Here is a 19,793-nt window from a genome sequence, read left to right on the forward strand (position 1 = left end):
CTTCTCAACTTTAGGCTTTCTGCATTCATTTGCAAAGTGACCTGCATTCCCACAGTTGAAGCACTTGAATTTTGATCTGTCTACCATGCTTCTATCAGACTTGGGATTGCCTTTAAAAGATTTTGCAGAATTAAAATTCTTTTTGAATTTCAGTTTGGAGAATCTTCTTGACAGGAAGGCTAGATGCTCATCAATTCCATCACTTTCTTCACCAGAATCAGCTACTTCTTTCTCCTTTCTTCTTCCTTTGCTTGACTCTGAGCTCTCCTCTTTGACCAACTTCTCAGTTTCTTCAACTTGAGACTTTCCCTTGTCCTTGACAGTATCCTCCAGAGATGCAACTAGAGCCACAGATGAATGCCCTTTCTTTTGGCTTTTCTCAATCTCTTCATCTTGCTCCATTTCAAGCTCATAAGTCTTTAAGGTTCCATACAATCTCTCTAGAGTATAGTCTTTAAACTCTTGTGTATTTCTGAGAGAGACTGTCATGGGTTTCCACTCTTTGGGAAGAGCTCTTAAGAATTTCAAGTTTGAATCCTTAACTTGATATACTCTTCCAAAGAGCTTTAGACCATTTAACAGTTTTTGAAATCTGTTAAATGTATCACTCAAACTTTCACCAGCCTTGAAATGGAATGACTCATATTGTTGAATCAGAAGCTGCATTTTGTTCTCTCTCACTTGCTCATTCCCTTCACAGATGGTCCTGATGGTGTCCCAAACTTCTTTGGCACTTGTGCAGATAATAACACTATCAATCATTTCTTGATCCAAACCATTGAACAGAAGGTTCATGGTTTTCTTGTCCTTGTGCACTTCTTCAGTATCTTCTTGAGAATATTCATGGATAGGTTTAGGAATCATCTTACCTACCATGTCTTCACCATCAGCTCCCATACTTGTGCAGACCTTCATGGGGACATGAGGTCCTTTTTCAATGCAGTTCACATAGCTTTCATCAATGGACAACAGATGCAGATGCATTCTCACTTTCCAGTGAAAATAGTTGTCTTTGTCAAGAACAGGAATCTTCACTCCAGCATCCTTCTTTCCCATCTTTCTCTAGCAGTGTTGATCTTTTTCCCTGTTTGTTGGGAACCTGGCTCTGATACCAATTGTTATTTTACACCAACTATGAGAAAGATTGTAGGGGGTTGAATACAATCTTTTACAAATTTAAAAGATTCAAGAACAATACACTAAGAACACAATAAACAGAAAAAAACCAAGTATTAAAAATACGGGTGGATTGAATGATCCACCCGTGAGATTTTATATAGAAGAATCTGTGGATTGTTTACAATTCGCACAGCTGCTGGTTCATCACTCAAACAAGTTCTATCTCTCAGATTTTTCTCTCTAGTAATTTGAACAGGTTCAACTGATGCTACTAACTTGGTTATATACTCCAAGTTTTACAAAGCTTTTAGCTAGATTACAAAATGCACTCTAATCTAAAAACAATGCTGCACAACTTTGTCTTATGCATGCTTTCTGAGATGTCTTCATCTTTGACCATCACCTTGATTTGATCCAGATTGCACTGCATGAGATAAGTATGTTTCTGCTTCTTCTTTATTTTCCTAATTAGGCTTCCATGTCTATTTTAGTGTAATTCGATCCATGTGATTTGTCAGACTTAAGCTCTAGTCACTTTCAACTGCTCTTTGCTTCATCAGTTGAAAGTTCTGGTTGCTTTCAACTGCTCTTGACTTTATCAGTTGAATGCCTGGCTCATCAGTTGAATGAATTACAAACTCCATCAGTTGAATGCTGTTCCAGTCTCATCAGTTGAATTCCTCAGCATCATCCGTTGAACACTTTGTCTTCAGTTGAATGCTTGATTTTCATCAGTTGAAACATCATCCAGTCTTCATCAGTTGAACAGTTACATCTCATCAGTTGAATATCCTTCACTTAGATAAAATTACATGGCATTGGATATTTACAATTAGCCATCCTATTCTACCCATCCGTTGATAATTCCCAAAGACAAGAAATGTAACAATTACAACTGAAATTTGATAAAGATTCTAAGTAAGACATGTTACAAAATGTTTATGTTATCATCAAAAATTATTGATTCCTAACAATCACTAAACTATAAATTTTGTCTACAATTTACCTGGACACAAACTCATGTACTTAGTCATTTCATTGGTACACGTGTTATTACTTAAATAAATAAATTATAAAAAATGATTACGGAATGAATCCTTTTATGTATTCCGAATTTAACATTAACCAAGAACTTCTAACATTATAATAAAAACTAAAGTGCACTTTGTGTGCTCGCACTTCACTCAAGACACCACTTGCATTACTGTAATTCAAAATCGAGCACTTGTAATATCAATTTTTGTATTTCATTGTATTTTGTTGCATTCCGTTAATCTGGGTTAACTCCGTTAATAATTTAGAGAGTAAAGTACACTTTGTGTACTCGCACTTTATTTAAAGTTCTTTTTGTGTACTTGCACTTTACTGTAAATTTTCAACTACAGTATTGCAAATGATGTTTTTGAGTAAGGTGCGAGTACACAAAATGCACTTTACTCCTTCAATTATTAACAGAGTTAATCCAAATTAACGGAATACACCAAAGTGTAAAGAAATACAGAGATTGATATTGCAAGTGCTCGATTTTGAACTACAGTATTACAAATGATGTCTTGAGTATATTAGGAGTACACAAAATGCACTTTACTCTATAATAAATTCAAAAATATCTTTTCATTACTTAATTATATAATCTTTTTACCCAAAAAAATCTAAAAGTATACGGTTTCATATGAAACCGTTAAGTGTAAAATATTAATAAATCATAGTATATCTGTATCAATTATATACCATAATCTCAAATAATCTAAATGTTATCTGTAAGATTATATAAAGGGTCGTACTTCCATATTTACAGTCATTGTTCACCGGCACTTAATTTTAAGGTAACGTAGAAATGTAATATAATTGGCTTCTTCCTACAATAGCCAATTAACGTGTATGAAATTTAAGCTAATATTAAATCACAGGTATAACTATTCTATGACAATCAAAATATTATGGATATGGGTATTATATATTCAGCTTTTCCCAATTAGTTTAACATCATTATTGTTGTAATTGTAATTTTCATTGTGTAAGGTTGTATATCACTTTTTTATCTTCTTCTTTTTTTTGCTAAGTTAATACAATGGTAAAAACAGTGGTATAAATCTAACTTGATACTGATTATTTGGGTTTTCAAAGCATTGTATATGCATCAATTTGTAACAATTTATATGTATGGAAAGAAAACTAAAGATTGGTTAATATATTCTTTTTAAAGCGAGGAATACATGGCTAAGAAGGTTGAAAGCTCCATGAAAAGGAAACTATCTGCACTTGTGGTTGATGATGATCCCGTCGGCCGGATGATTCTTGTTGCAATGCTTCGAAGGCATGACTTCGAAACCTGTAGTGCTGAAAATGGTAGGGAAGCAGTGGATCTTATTCGTTCTGGGAGACAATTTGATGTCATTTTCATGGATGTGGTGATGCCAGTTATGAATGGTATCCAGGTTGGTCAAGTTTTTATTATATATTTATCTATATATATGTATAAGGATAGCCGAAGAGTTAAAGAATACTCAATTATTATGTTCATCATAACAAAAATATATAATTTCATTTCAGGCTACTAGAGTATTGCGAGCAATGAGAGTGAAAACCATGATTGTTGGAATGGGTCCATACTCTCGTGGTGACAATCCTATAGAAGCTGGTATGGATCGTGTTTATGAGAAGCCCATAACACCAGTTATCATCATATCTATTCGTCAAGTGCTTCAAAACTAGAAATATATGAATCCAGTGTGCAACAAATTTTATAATAGTAATGAACAAATAAAGTCTTGCATTAAGTTCTAATAATACTAAAATATATACTTTTGTTTATGATATTATAAGTGAATTACAAAAGTTACATTAAAATACATCAAATAGAGAAAGTTTGTACCCATTCAAGTTAATAAAACTATGTTTTCATCATTGAATTTATTGATTATATACTGCTTAAATATTTGTTTTTGTAATCGATAAAAGAAGATTGATAGGAGTTGAAACGACCCGGGTCAAATCCCGAGTCTTTTTCGAAAATCGGGTCAAGTCCCGAAATTCGAATCCGAAAATAAGCCCAAATAAACTGGCCCAATTGCAACAACTTTGATAATTCACAAGCCCACCACAGGCCCCCAAAAGATCATGATTTGTTGGTGCAATTAGTAGTAGTATTTATGCTTATAAACTGAACTAAAGTCTCCACTCTTCTCGATGTGGGACTGGGGTGTTACAAACTCCCCCACTTAAATTCTTGACGTCCTCGTCAGGCCGAAATGGATAGCCCATAGGCCCAGATTGAACCTCTCTAGCCATTGTGGGATAATACCGGCTGGCTTCGTGTCCCCGCCTCCAGATCTCTGTCCATTGCAGGATAATACCACCAGCCTTCGTGTCCCCACCTCTGGCAACTTGACGAATCAAGCTTTCGAGAGCCTGCTCTGAATACCATACGAAACGACCCGGGTCAAATTCCGAGTCTTTTTCGAAAATCAGGTCAAGTCCCGAAATCTGAATCCGAAAATAAGCCCAAATAAACTGGCTCAATTGCAACAACTTGGGCAATTCACAAGCCCACCACAGGCCCCCAAAAGATCATGATTTGTTGGTGTAATTAGTAGTAGTATTTATGCTTATAAACTGAACTAAATTCTCCACCCTTCTCGATGTGGGACTGGAGTGTTACAGGAGTACTTGTATTCAACTGCCTTCTATAAATAATGTTTAGTATGAATTTGTGGGGTATTTTGGATAAAATTTAAAAAATTAATATTTATTATTTATATGTGGAAAATTATTTATACCCGACCAAGGTGGATAAACCGACCACCTCCGTCGGTTGGTTACATGTGGTCGGTTTTACCCCAATAAACCCAATAAAACACCGGTTTTATTGGGTTAAAACCGATCTTCTTCTGTCATAAACCCGACTAGCTAATTTAAACCGACCACAGTACCTGGTCGGTTATAAGTGGTCAGTTCTGACAGGCCATAACTTCTTCTGGGATAAACACGACCATGGGATTAAAACCGACGCTTTAGCGGTCGGTTTTACTCTGCTCCGAAAATATTTGACCATTTTTTGTCAAACCTCTTAACCGACCGCATCTTGGTCGATTATATGTGCACATGTGGCATGCGTCCAAGTGGTACCAGTTGGCAATGTAGGTCCCGGTCATGCAAGTGTTTTTGCACCGGTTAAAATCAACCATCGGGGATGGTCGGTTTTATACATTAAACACGACCAAAGCGCCTAAACCGACGAGGTTAAAATGACCACCATTGTTGTTCGGTTCTGGGTATAAAACAACTATTTATTGACGCAACCGACCATTTCGAGCGGTCGATTTTGTCTAGTTTTTTTAGTGTGTGTTCTACCCTAAGATAAAAAGGAAGTCAATACAAAATAAATAATATCATTTTTTATAAATGAAAATATAAGAAATATTAAATTTATAATTTATAATTAATCAAAAAATAAATAAACATATATTATATTAGAAAAATATTTATATATAGATGACAAAAATATTTATAATTTTTTATACATATTTATAATATAATAATATTATTGTAAAAGCTAAATCTTAAATAAAAAATATAATCAATCAATTAATAAAATTTAATAAAATTTTAATATATTATCATAAACGGCTAATAAAATATGTGAGCAATCCAACAATACTAAACCACTAATAAAATGATATTAATAATTAAATTATAAAAATAAATCCGCTCCTTGCTAAACACTGTATAAGGCTAGTATTTATACCAAACTATAAAAACATGAGAGAATTATTTGTATTAGTTGTTTGATTAGATATTTTTAGTCATTCGTAAATTAAATTTTTCTTTATCATTTGAAAAAAAATAAAAAATATATATATATAAATAATAAGAGGTAAACTAACATGTTTCCTACTAATTGTAACAAATTTTACTTCAATAACAAAGACGAATAATTATATAATGCCTTTTCAATTATAACTTATTCTGCTTCAAGACAAACATGATGTCATTATATCATATATAATACAGATTTCTTACAAATTAAAAAATGAAAATATAAAAAATATTTTTGAAAACTAATAAAAATACAAAATAATATATATTAGTATTAGGGAAACAATTACATATAAATGATAACATGCTTATTATTGTAATACTCATTTACAACATTGAAAAAATCTTGTTAATTCTAAGTCCAAAAAACACATAATCATTCGATTAAATACAGCTAATCAAATCTCAATACAATACATTATCATAAAATTGGTATGAAAGAAAAAAATGTAGACATCTGATAATATCATATAATTAATAATGTGATATTAAATACTCAACTTGTAATTTGCTACCATGTGACTGATTAAGGCCTAAAGATATCACATCAAACTTACATCAATATTTAACAGTTAACAATTAAATTCAAAAGTTTTGAAACTTTTGCAATGTAGAAATCTTCTGCAGTTTCAACTTGATCCGTAGATAGTAATGAAATTGCATTAAACAGATATGACACAAAAATAAACATATAATTTACACATACGCTCAAGTCTGTATATGATTTCAATCAATCATAAATGCTTGCCCACATGTATATCTTTCGGTAACTGACTACAACCTTAGAGAACAGTTTAATATTCTCTAATTTTTGTCTTTAAAACAATGTGAAGCAAACCGCCAATAATTATTAGACTTGGCAGACTTATATATGAACCATAAATGTTAACCACAAACAAAGGAATTAGATAGCAATACCGAATATTTACCAGCAACATTGAGTTTGTAGGTAATATACATCAGATACATGACTATTGACTTCCCCTGAATTTGCTTTCCAATGCCAAAGGGGCATCAAATCCTATTAGCATAAGAATTACAGCTGCACGGCCTAGCATGTCCCTCAGTATAGACCTCATGACCGAAGACTCGGTTAAGATATAGATCGTGCAAGGGAAACAAGTAAAAAGAAAATATAAATACAATTTGACACCAACATAAGAAAAATCAATCTAGAAAAGATGCTTTTTAACTTAAACATCACAGTTCCTTGTTAAAAATAAGATTAATATATGTTGGAGGGCTTTTAAGAAGTAATAAATATACAGTATTATATGATTCAATGTAAGAGTGTGTTAAGAAAATCTTAATAATAAGTGCTGACCGCACAATATACTGACTGACAAAAAGTTGAGGCCACTTATAATTCTATACTTCAAATATTGATAATATGCAATACAAATCCAATACACTTATCAATAATTTATGAAAACAAAAAACCGTAAATCAAGGCTATACAACACTATCTGTGCACACGACAAGCCCATAACGGCCATCCCAGGAACTGCTCTCCACCCAGTTGATGTAGTTAAACAATGTTGTAGTTCCTTCATAGTAACTATTGGTTGAGTCAGGAACTACTCTCCTAGTTGACGCAGTTAAACAATGTTGCAGTTATTCAATAGCAAGCATTAGTTGAGTCAATACCTTCAACGTCAATATTTGATAAAAAAGAAATAAAATGGATAAGTTCTAAAACTTCCATAAAGACACCAAATATATTCACAATGCAAACTAAACCTTATTTTCAACTGAGCATACTAAAGCAGCTTTACCCAAACTCTTTTTAACTTTTCCCCTGCTCAGTTAAAGAGAATATGCACAGAATTTCAATTTCTACATATGAAGCTTCTTTAAAATTTAAGAAGTACCATATAAATCAGCCAAACCTACGACTATAGCCAAACACCAAACTACAGAAACACTTGAAAAGTTTGTATCAAAACATACTATTAGAGTTCAACCATGAAAAAACCTTACAAAAATACTCATAATTGTCCCACATAAACTCAGCTCTTTGTGTATCTATTTTTCCTATGATCCTCACATCACATGATCTTCTTTCCCATTAGTTCCAACTCCTTTTGACCGTACAAAACATCCCTATACTTGTCATCAACGGAACTCACCCCCGCCGGCGTCATCTCCGTTGCCGGCACCGGCCAGACAACCTGATACTGACCCTGTGGGCCCCCCACATTTGCCACCGTGGCAGGCATCATCCAGAACCCATTCGACGGGACCCAGAACGGCATGGGCCCCACCGGTGCCAGCCCCACGGACTGGGACCCACCTCCACCACCCGCTGCAACATTTAAATCATCATTTAACCTCCTCTTTTTCCCCTTGTTATTATCACCACTACCATCCACGTCAGCACGGCCGCCACCCTCGGTGGGGATCCTGAGGGCCCCACCGACGGAGACAGCAATCGCCGGCACAGTTCCGGTGCCGGTGGCCCTTATAATCTCATCCTCCGCGTGTTCCAGCAGCCACTGGATTGTTTCTCCATCAGACTTATGACCCAATTCTCGGGTCAACTGGAAGACCCGGGCCGCACATGTCGCGGGTAATCGGATCCTCCTGCCCCGACCCTCCACTTTCGTGTGCCTATCCTTCGTCGAGCGTTTCGCAATCATGGGTTTTTCCACCTGGCTCATATCCTCCACACCCATCTTCATCAACGACAAAACTCCGGCGCCTCTCCGACCCGACTCCCTGTCTTCCTCTTTGAAAACGGGTCGACCCGGTTCGTTTTCGCCATCGCTAGTGCTTATATCAGAGGCCCCACCTTCATCTTCCTGAAATGCCATGAATATGTGTATTGATGAAAAGGAGGGTGGGTAGATATAGATACAATAAAGGTAAACAAACCCTAGATAGACACAAATGGCTGTGTGTATATATTGCTCAGTGCGTGTGTTGTGTGGGAGAAATGGACGGTGGTGTTTTCATCATGTATTCAATAGGAGGAATAGGATGGTGCCACGTGTAAAGATCTTCAGTTTTGGTGTGAGTTTGGTGGACCAGGTGGGCCTAGCGAGAGAGTTGGGCTAAACTAGCTGGGTCCCATTCTTGTATGGATGGATATGATTGGTAGAGTGGCGCGGAGTCAATTGAGGTTGTACATTTTTTAATCGGGAGAGGAAAGATTTTATAGTCAGGTACATTGGGGCTGAGAATAAACCAAATTAAAACCGAAATCGAAAGAAACCGAACCAAAATCGAAACCGATTTTAAAATCGATCCGATTTAAATGGTTGGATTCCGATTATACATCTCAACGAACTGATAAAATCGGACCGAACCGGTTATTAAAATATAATTTACATCAGAAATATTTTATATATAATTTATATAATTTTTTAAAAATTACAAATATATTCGATCACAGAATAAATAGAAACCCTATGTTTTTGTGTTAAATTACGATGTAAATTATTTATTTTTGTATTGCAATTATTAGCTTATTTTGTATTTATTTTCTCGTTTATATATTTGTCGGTTTTGTAACCGAAACCAAATCGTTTACAACCGAAATCGAAACCGAATCCGAACCAGCGGTTTCGGTTTTTGATTTTAAAAACTGAAAATATATGGTTATGGTTCCGGTTTTATCCAAAAACCGGATCGAAATGACCCATGCACTCCCCTGATGTACATCATACAGGACAAACCCATGCTCTCCCCTAATGTACATCATACAGGACAAAGGACTGATTGTAAAGTAAAACGAACGAAAATTGAAAACACTTTTCCTCGAAAATTTATGATGGCGATTACATAAAAAATGCTACTAGTATGTCATCGGATTAATTATTAGCCTCTATGTTTGTATATATTATTTTTTGAAATGTTTTTAAAATTATTTTTAAGTATGATTATAATTTCGTTCACTTGTATTAATTTATAAGTATGTGGAGTATATGTGTTAATATCATTTTAATTTTTTTTAAAGTTAATTATTCAGAAAAAAATTATACTTTGTTACAAATCATCTATATCGGGGAAAAAAAAGTTGAATAATAAATGTAATCATCTGTCAACGTTCATTTGTTTTATAAATAAAATATATGTATAAAATAATAATATTTTATTGTAAATTATGTTTTTCATAACCGGACCGAATCGATAATGTTGTTCGGTTACACACGAAAATCGAACTAACCATAATTTTAAAAATTCCAAACCAAACCCCTATGAATTTGTACATTTCGGTTATATCGGTTCGATTCGGTTTTGCTCACCACTAGTAAGGGATTAAAATTAACGGCGACTTTTCATATCCTACAACGAGTTGTTGGTATCGTCGTGATCATGTTTGAGATGTAAGGATGAACCCTTACCCTTATCCTTGTGACGATACTCATCAGAATACATGGTAAGATTTCGCTCTAAACATTCGGGACATAGGATCGTCTCAATTTCCTGATAAGGTTACCCCACCAGAATACAGATCCATACATGTGACCGTTCTTTATACCATCCCAGAGAGCCTTCAATAGGAATCGTAATCACCTCAGGCTCCCACACGAGAACAATTTAGCAAAATACAAGAATATTGAGGATTGCAAATTACGCCGGATAAGTTCCGTGTGCCTAGGTCTTCATATCACATGAGTATCCCTGAAAGGGTGATCTTCGTATTCCCGGAAGGATAGTCTTTTACGATAGCAATTTAATAAATACAATTTGTTTACAGAACTAAGCCCCTAAAGACGCGCCCCATTTCTCAACATGTCTTTACGATAACAATTTAATAAATACAATTTGTTTACGGAACTAAGCCCCTAAAGGCGCGCCCCATTTCTCAACATGGTATCAGTTCTTGATTACTTTACAAAGTCTCTAGCAACGCGCCCCCGTCTCGGACATGGGGTCAATTCTTCTACACCGAGGATCCGTCTCGGACATGGGGTCAATTCTTTTACACCGAGGACCCGCCCCCATCTCAGACATTGGGTCAATTCTTCTACACCAAAGACCCGCCCTTCTTTCATATCATATGAGGGTGCGCTCGTGTATCAAGATATACAATAAAAATAAAACCAGTCCATCTCATATCTATCAAGTCCAGCCAGGTACATGCCCGCCCCATTAAAGGCCTAGCTAAAATTGGCTATAACAAAACACATTGGACATGCTCTAAGAAAATGGTCCATGAAAATAGAAGCACAACACTAGCATATTTTATAATCAAAATAGAGTACATATGATCATAAACATCATCAATCTTCACCTACAGAAGCACAAATAGGAAATAGGATTCTGATTGAAGTTTATAAAGTCACTACATTCTGAAATAAGCTTATTATGCTAACATTTAAGACAACACACTTGAGCCAACTTTCAGATGCAAACGATACTAGTACATTTAGTCAATGTCCGTTGGCCAGCTTCCCGTTCTCAGTGCTTGATCTGTCTGATTCCTTCTTGGCGTAGAATCTTCGATACATTGAATCAACTTCGGTCAAGTAATAGGTGCCTGGAGATAGGAGACTACAGTCCTTGCTTGTCACAAAGTCCTTGGCTCCATATCTATGTTCCATTAGCTGCATGATTTCGACAAATTTTTCCGGAGGTAGCTGCAGCAAGGAAAGCACATTTTCTCAAAAACTCATTCAGGTGCAAGTAATATGTTATCATCAAAAAAAAGAAAGATAATAAATTACAGCTTCTGAAGGTCAATTGGCACCGATCTATAGTATAAGTAAATGTTATGTTTGGAAGTAGCAAGTATTTAATAAGCTATAGAGAAGTATACCTCATTCCTCGACTTCAATTTCTCACTAACATTCATAACATTTGTGATGTTGGACAAACTGAAAGGATGTTGACCTTCACGGAGATGGAGGGAAAACATTGTGGAAGATAAACCACTTCCATACGAAAACATTATGACCCGTTTATCATTCTGAAACAGAAGACATTATAGATTAGAACAGAATTCATGTAGACTAGTGATTAGTGAACAACCCTAAATGCCAGTTTTACATCCAGTATAGGCTGGCTACGTACCAGTGTGCTATGCTTGTTGTGAATTAGGGAAGCTAATGCAGCATATAGAGATGCAGTATACATGTTGCCAACTTGCTTTGGTATCAAAGTTGTTGGTTGAACCTTTACATCATACTGGGACTTTGCAACCTGCTGCGTTGCCTGTAAGAATTGCCCAACTGATCAGCTACTTCATTCTTATAATAAGACCAACACTTGCAATTTCTTAAAACAAGATTTGTTTGTTATCCACTTAGCATGGAATTAGTTTTCTTGTTTTCGGGTAATTCAATTTGGTTCCATTGTGGTAGAGTAAAACCTGGTGAAGTAGATATGACTATGAAATATTTATGTTATATATTAATTTCTTTAAATCATCAACATAGACCAGTACATAGGAGTAGGTAATATGACAGATTGAGATAGGCAGTGATGTGTATAGCAGTCATATAAGGAACGTGGATGAAGACAAGACTTGAGAACACACCTTTTCAAGATCCCGGCTAGCATAACTTTCATCACCGGTTAAAGATGCAAATGGTGCCAGCTTTTCTTTGGTACTCTCATCAACAGAACTGCCATTAACAAAAAATGTATAGACATATGTTACTTGAACATCTTTTAGAGACAGAAACCGGATATTTAAAAGTAGGAAACTAGGAGTCTTATAAGCCACCTTGCATTCCTCAAGAAATCATTGAACATTAGCCTAGCAAAACTCTTCTGTACAAGCTGCAGAAAGGCCACATGAAAAGTTAAGATAATCTAATATTCAAGCTTCTCAGATTTAATAATTTATAATTGGAATGAAGGAACTTGCACTATATAGCTACCTTATTATATGGGGAATGAAACACAAAGTAGTCAGCATCATCCATAGAAAATTGCTTACCCTCCAACTTCTCATACCTATTAATTGGCAAGATCATAAGCATACTGTAACTTTAAAGTATCACTGAATCAAACTTAAAACAAAGGAAAGAGTTGTTGACTCATATCAGCTTACTTTTGACAATATCGCTTATAGCAAGAATCAAGTGCCATCAGATAACAAGTTTGTGATAGCTTCCCATCAACAACCTATGATACATATCGAAACAGGTAAGAATTCCAAAACAGAGCTACAAAAAAGGAACTGATTAAAGATAACCCAGACAACAAAAGTAACTGACCACCATTGTCTTTAAATAATAAATTTTAATCACATACATCAATATTTAAAAGTTAACAATTAAGTTCGTAAAATTTCGGAACTTTTGCAATTCAGAAATCCTCTGTAGCTTCAACTTTATCCGTAGATAGAAATGAAACTGGATCAAATAAATATGGCACCAAAATAAACATATGATTTACACATATACTGAAGTCTGTATATGACTTCAATCAACCATCTATGCTTCCCCGCATGTATCTTTTCCAGTAACTGACTACAAACTAGACCTTAGAAAACAAGTTTAATATTCTCTATTCTGTCCAATAATTATTCGACTTGGGCAGTCTTATGAACCATAAACGTGAAAAGTAAAGTAATCAGGTAGCAATACCGGATATTCACTGGCAAGATTGGGTTTGTAAAAGTCATATGCATGAGACATATGACTTCCCCTGAATTTGCTTTCGAACGCTATAGGGGCATCAGGTCCTATTAGCATAGCAATTGCGGCTGCTCCTCCAGTAGGCCTAGCAGGTCCCTCAGCATAGACCTGATGACCGAAGACTCGGTTAAGATATAGATCGTGCATGTAAAACAAGTAAAAAGAAAATATAAATACTTGCAGAAAAGATACTTCTTAAGTTCAACATCATAGCTCCTTGTAAAGATTAAGATTAATTTGCTTTGGAGGGCTTTTAAGAAGCAATAAACATACAGTATTATATGATTCAATGAAAGGGTATGATGAGAAAATGTGAATCATATGTGCTGGCTGGCTGCACAATATATTGACTGGCAAAAAGTTGAGGCCACTTATAATTCTATGCTTAAAATGTTGATAATATTTCAACCAATCCAACACACTTATCGATAATTTATGAAAACTAAAGACTGGATAACAAGGCCATACCGTGCAATGGATCAAGAGAGGCCCACACAGAAGCCCAAACCATTAATAACGTTTACTAGAAGAGGCCCAAAGCGCACAGGAGAAGGTCCGAAAGACACAAGGGCAGAAAGGTAAATGCAGCAAGGAAGGGCAGCGATAAGGGGGAAAAGCAGGGAGAATTAGGGTTATCGATTATGTGTTGAGTAAACCTCTCTGAGGATTTGGAGTTCCAGCTACTCGAAAGTCTGGGTTTGTATTTCTGTTTAAGTGCTGCTAAGTACGTTGAAGTGTTGATTTTCAGTAACAAGTGAGTAAAAGTTATCTAGTCTATTACATACCGCACTATCTGTGCACACGACAAGTCCATAACGGCCATCCCATGAACTGCTCTCCACCCAGTTGACGCAGTTAAACAATGCTGCGGTTCCTCCATAGCAAGCATTGGTTGAGTCAACACCTTCAATGTCAGTATTTCCACATTTCTGATCAAAAAGAAAGAAAAGGGATGAGTTCTAAAGAGAGGGACTTCCATAAAGACATCAAATATTTTCACAATGCAAATTAACCCTTAATTTTAAGGGGGCATACTAAACCAGCTTACCCAAATTCAGGTTAACAATTAAAATTATGCTTTAGCTCTTTTTAACTTTTTCCCTGTTTAGGTGAAGACAACTATGCACAGAATTTCTACAAAAGACGCTTCTTTAAAATTTAAGAAGTAAATTCATTTTTTCCGACATCACAAAACTCTGACATTTTGACTTGCGCAATGATGTCTTATAGCTCCAGACAATTGTATAAACATTTTAGAAGTCAAATATTAAACTATAGAAAAAAAACCAACAAATTTATGAGGATTTAACACTACTGCATATGGATTATGATTAAAAAAAATTGCTAATATTATGGGGCTGTTTGGGTGAGCTTAAAATAAGTGCTTCTTGCTTAAAATAAAAAAGTGAAGTAGAATTTAGAAGTTAGTTAAGACTTATAAGTGATTAAAGTGTTTGGGAAAAAAGCAGAAGTCATGAAACAAAAGCTAGAAATTGTAACTTTTTATAAGTGCTTCTCAATTTTTTACACAAACGGTACGAAATAAGTGCTTCTAACTTAAAAGTCCAGAAGCGGGGCTTAAAAGCCCCGCCAAACAGCCACATAATACTCCACTAAAACTAACACTAACATGGCACATTTCAGCTTATGAGCATGCCATATAACACACTGGCGTAAGTTAATTTCTTGGCATTTTGATTTGAGACTACATAATATATTTTGTTACAAAATCCTCACTAAATATTAGTGTCCACTGATAAATCAAAAAAAAAAGACAATAGAAGATACTTTATTACAGGGAAAAAAACATAAATAACAAAGTTGAATGAGATAAATCTTTCTTAATAATGATTAAAACCCCAACTTCCAGAGGACTAAATTGTGATAAATCACGCTTTTAACTATCCTGCAATTAGAAAAAAGAAAGAATATATCTAGATGTGCAAGTGCAATGCAGCAGCACAATTAAAAAAATGGGGTACCTCAAAAGCTTGCATGAGAAAGGTCTTGATTGATTTGCTCTTGTCTATCACAGTTTCACTGCCCACTTCCATCCGTCCAATTTGTGTCGGATCAATGTTGTATTTTTCAAGGAGTGAAGTGACAACTGTCAAACTGAATAATTTGAGGTCAGTTCACAATAAAGAGACTATATATACATCAACTACAAATTAGTCAATCCCCATGATAAAACATGTCATTCTCATCAACTAAAAGAAAGTTGCAACTAATGCTGTGTTTCAGATGACAAAAAAAATACATTGCGAACATTAATATATATAATAACTACCTCATTGAGATCACATCTTCCACCTCTGTACAAAAGCCCATGCAATCCTGACCCAGTCCAATTGTATACTTCCCTTTACTTGCTCCATCATGAGCCTCTAATACTTCCTATACAACAAAATTTGAAATGAACAAATTATTAGAATATGTTAAACAGAAGAGTTTAAATTTACATATATAGAAACTGTGGATTAAAGCAACACTTCGGTGCTATTTGAGCCGAATATTTACATATTTTTTACTTTTTGATTAAACTTCATTCGGTCACTACAGCGGGTTCTGTAACAGATTCATTAAACACAGCAACATAAACAGAATAATACACGATAAATTAGCAATCAATTCATTAAAAAAGGAAAGAAAACAATGAACTGAAGAATATACCAAGCCATCAGTTTCATACACAACATTACTATCCAAAGCAAACTAATTAGATCAATTAAACAGAAGACGACAAATATTACCAGAAAAAGACAAAAACACAGCTAAGCATAAACATATCGAAACTAGAACTATTTCCACACAACCGAAACTCAATATATCAATGTGAAACAACTGTAATACTCCACCAGAGATCTGCTTCACAATTCACTAATACAATTAAACAACACTTAAATCTCCATTCACAAGAGTCAGGCACATCCACCACTTGTTTGATCAAATCTCCGAACACTCACCGTATAAACTAGTCCTGACAAACAATTTCATCTTCACATACTCACATTTTCATCTCAATTTCAATTGCATCTTCTCTAAACTAACAACAAATTCAAAACAAAATGTAAAACAAAACAATTCAACCTTAATATAGAATCACACAGTACAAAACAACAAGCAGAGATCTATAAATAATTTTAAAAAATGCAAAAAAATACAAAAAAAAAATAAAAAATCAAGCACAAATATAAATATGTGTGTGTATAGGTACCTGCTGAATACATGTGGGAGGGAAGTAGATATCCATGGCGAGAATTCCGACATTTTTGGCCATCTCGATAAAACCCTAACAGATCAGATATATAGATACAGAAATCTGTAAGTATATATGAGAGTTTGGAGAGGAGGAGATAGAAGCTGTGGGGGGTTGAGGTTTCCGTTACAAATATATATAGAGTGCCGCGAGGCAAGTGCAAACGTAATGAAGATTTTGATGAAATGCCCCTGGGGTTTGAGATATTTACAGTTGTGCCATTGAGTCTGATGTTGAGTTAGAAAGAGGGATCTGTGGAGTTTGCTGGGGGTTGGGATATATTAATTTGGATTGTGGATGTCATTGTGCAATGTCATATCTTGACAAAGAGATGTGTGCTTGTGTTATTTTTTTATTTAGGTTGCAGATCTGTGGTGATTGTTTGAATAGTGGAGATTAGAGTAATAATAAAATTATAACCGATATTTTTTGAAAATTTTTGTTTGTGTTATTCAATATGTACCATTCATAGATCGGCACTAATCCAATCGATTAGATTATTTTGTTAGGACTTTACATTAACCGGTATATTCAATTTAGATTAAGAAATAATATTCATAATATCCAAATATTTTTAATTCAGATTTAAAATATATATTAAAATTTTAAATTATATAACAAAATTCGATGATGTTTTAATTAGAATTTTAAATTATACAAAAAATACAATGATATTCAATTGAGATTATTTAAAATCTATTAAATATGATGATATTCAAATGTTGTGCTAGTGGATTTTTGTTAAAATAATATTCGTATGTTGTGCTAAGAGCGTGAAATATACGCAGATCATGCTCCTATTCTCAAAAAATAAGGAGGCGTTTTCGTGAAGTTTCCCAGCTTAGTGTAAACAAAGTATTGGGTGACGGATATATAAATAATTCCCACCATAATTTTGAAATTTACCTTTGTCGCGAAATCATCTGTAGTTGAATAATCCTAGTCTTTTATTCAAATCAGAATGTCACAGCCCTTAAAATCTCTATAAATTATGAGATTGAGATTTAGTATCAACCACGAGTCCAACGCAACATACATATTTCTGTTGTGTCTAGTCTACAATCATAAGTCATTCTCAAAGGCCAGCACTCAGAACCATATAATAATAAAAGTCTGACTACCCGAGATAATTTATCCTTCAACTTCACAAGTACACTTTTATCACACAACACGCAGTAACAGCCCTCCAGCGAAACCAACCTATCGAAATATGATGTGTCACAACTAGAGATGCACAAAAGATCTGTTCGGGCCGGATCCAGATCGGGCCAAAAAAATCCGGATTTTTCTAAAACCAGATCGGGCCGGGCTTTTTTAAAAATCGGGCCGGGCATTTCCAAAAATACTAGGCCAGGTTTAGTTATAAGAAGCCCGGATTTTTCAAAAATTCGGATTTTTTTGAAAATACTAGGCCTGTTTAAGGCACTCGGACCGGGCCGGGTCAGGCCGGGTTTTTATCGGATCGGGTTTTTCAGATTTTTTTTCCAGATCGGATCGGATCGGATTTCAGATTTCAGATTTTTTGAACATCTCTAGTCACAACTGCAAAACTATCACCATTATTCTGGATTATAAAGCACAAGTACTTAAAAATATTAGTTTGTGGTACACAGGCCTCCGCAATACATACAACTACATCATCCTTAGGAATCTCCTCGTTGATATTGGCACAAAGATACTCAATTTTAAAACAACTCAGACGCAGACCATAACCCTCCAGCAATGCAGGTAACCATTCTAAGTTTGAACTAACCTCATTCCGACACTTAGCAATTAATATAATATCCTCAGGAAAAAACATACACCTGGGTACAAAAGCTTGAACATCATGGGTAATGACATCCAAAACAATTATAAAAAGTAAATGGTTTATTACCGACCTTTGATGAAACTGTACCTCAACAGGATAATACTGGGTATCTCCAACTGGTGTCCAACACATGTCCCACCGTTAAATACATATCTTGCATGATTCGAATATACAATGCTGGAAGCCTTCGCGCTTCTAAACATCTCCAAAGAACTGCATGTGGTACACAGTCATAAACTTTTTCAAGATCTATAAACACCATATGGAGATCCTTACGACGCCCTCGATATTTCTTCATAAGCAACGAATGATATAAATCGTCTCAATGATCGACCTTCCAGAAATAAAACCAAATTGATTTGCTGAAGCGATAACAATTCTTCTAATCTTACACTCAACAACTCGTTCCCAGAAATTATTGTATGACTAAGCAACTTGATACCACAATTAATACTGCAACTTGATACCACAATTAATACTACAACTTTAAACCTCACCTTTATTTTTATTCATGGTACAACAACATTTAACCGCCACTCACCGGGCATCCTAATTATTCACAATATAATATTGAAAAAAAGGTCAATCATTGTCCACCTACTTCGCCAAATACAGCCGTAACTCAATCGGGATCTCATCTAACCGAACTGTCTTAACTTTATCCATCATGAATAAGGCTATGCGAACATCTTATGCAGACTTCTGCTATAGTAATATCTTGAGTCGACATTATCACAGGAACATGGACGATCTCTTGTTCTAATACAATATCTCTCCATGCTTGACCTCTATATCTTCATTTTATACCAATCAATTAATATATCTCATTATATTTTATTAGTAATATTAAGCACCATATTTTGCACCATATTTAATATATTTATAAAACTTAATTTTGCTATGTTTTTTCCCGACACAAAACTCGAGACTTTGTGAAAAAAACTATTTAATATTATATCTATCTATGCTCATTCATGTTATTGACGGTCGGTCATGACTAAAAAAATGGTTTACGTTAAAGAATATAAGTACTAAAAATATTGAATTAGTTTTTCTTTACAAAGAAGTTAAGAAAAAGATAGAGAAACAAAAAAGTAAGATAAGTTTTAAAGAAATAATTGGATTAACATATTTTTATATGTTGATTATAAAATTAAAAAAACAAATTTGTTAATAAAATATGAAAACTCATTTC

At 34.7% G+C, this 19,793-nt stretch overlaps 3 protein-coding genes across 3 annotated transcripts; 1 reads left to right on the top strand and 2 right to left on the bottom strand.

Moving 5' to 3' along the window:
- Positions 1–3,335: 3,335 nt before the first annotated feature.
- LOC108207390 (two-component response regulator 24) lies at positions 3,336–3,834 on the top strand. The gene is made up of 2 exons (XM_017377841.1): positions 3,336–3,557; positions 3,673–3,834. Exons 1-2 carry the CDS (start codon positions 3,336–3,338, stop codon positions 3,832–3,834), a joined length of 384 nt encoding a protein of 127 aa, XP_017233330.1.
- A 3,930-nt stretch (positions 3,835–7,764) lies between these two features.
- LOC108207973 (transcription factor TCP9) lies at positions 7,765–8,885 on the bottom strand. Its single transcript, XM_017378439.2, has one exon. The coding sequence runs from the start codon at positions 8,748–8,750 to the stop codon at positions 7,986–7,988; it is 765 nt and encodes a 254-aa protein (XP_017233928.1). The 5' UTR covers positions 8,751–8,885; the 3' UTR covers positions 7,765–7,985.
- A 2,213-nt stretch (positions 8,886–11,098) lies between these two features.
- LOC108210207 (hydroxymethylglutaryl-CoA synthase) lies at positions 11,099–17,044 on the bottom strand. Its single transcript, XM_017381501.2, has 12 exons — positions 16,747–17,044; positions 15,820–15,926; positions 15,512–15,644; positions 14,315–14,458; positions 13,479–13,637; positions 12,941–13,014; positions 12,768–12,843; positions 12,611–12,666; positions 12,422–12,509; positions 11,956–12,096; positions 11,702–11,851; positions 11,099–11,522 (listed from the first exon to the last, which is right to left on the bottom strand). The coding sequence occupies exons 1-12, from the start codon at positions 16,807–16,809 to the stop codon at positions 11,316–11,318; spliced, it is 1,398 nt and encodes a 465-aa protein (XP_017236990.1). The 5' UTR covers positions 16,810–17,044; the 3' UTR covers positions 11,099–11,315.
- Between the last annotated feature and the right edge of the window lie 2,749 nt (positions 17,045–19,793).

This window comes from Daucus carota, chromosome 2 (assembly GCF_001625215.2).
Source record: "Daucus carota subsp. sativus chromosome 2, DH1 v3.0, whole genome shotgun sequence".
Lineage (NCBI taxonomy): Eukaryota > Viridiplantae > Streptophyta > Magnoliopsida > Apiales > Apiaceae > Daucus > Daucus carota.

Coding starts and splice junctions, on each gene's coding strand:
- LOC108207390 (XM_017377841.1), top strand. CDS start 3,336: ATGGCTAAGAAGGTTGAAAGCTCCATGAAAAGGAAACTATCTGCACTT. Junction 3,558..3,672: donor CAGTTATGAATGGTATCCAG/GTTGGTCAAGTT, acceptor ATTTCATTTCAG/GCTACTAGAGTATTGCGAGC.
- LOC108207973 (XM_017378439.2), bottom strand. CDS start 8,750: ATGGCATTTCAGGAAGATGAAGGTGGGGCCTCTGATATAAGCACTAGC.
- LOC108210207 (XM_017381501.2), bottom strand. CDS start 16,809: ATGGCCAAAAATGTCGGAATTCTCGCCATGGATATCTACTTCCCTCCC. Junction 13,638..14,314: donor TCGTGTGCACAGATAGTGCG/GTATGTAATAGA, acceptor TTCGGTCATCAG/GTCTATGCTGAGGGACCTGC. Junction 13,015..13,478: donor ATCTTGCCAGTGAATATCCG/GTATTGCTACCT, acceptor TATGTATCATAG/GTTGTTGATGGGAAGCTATC.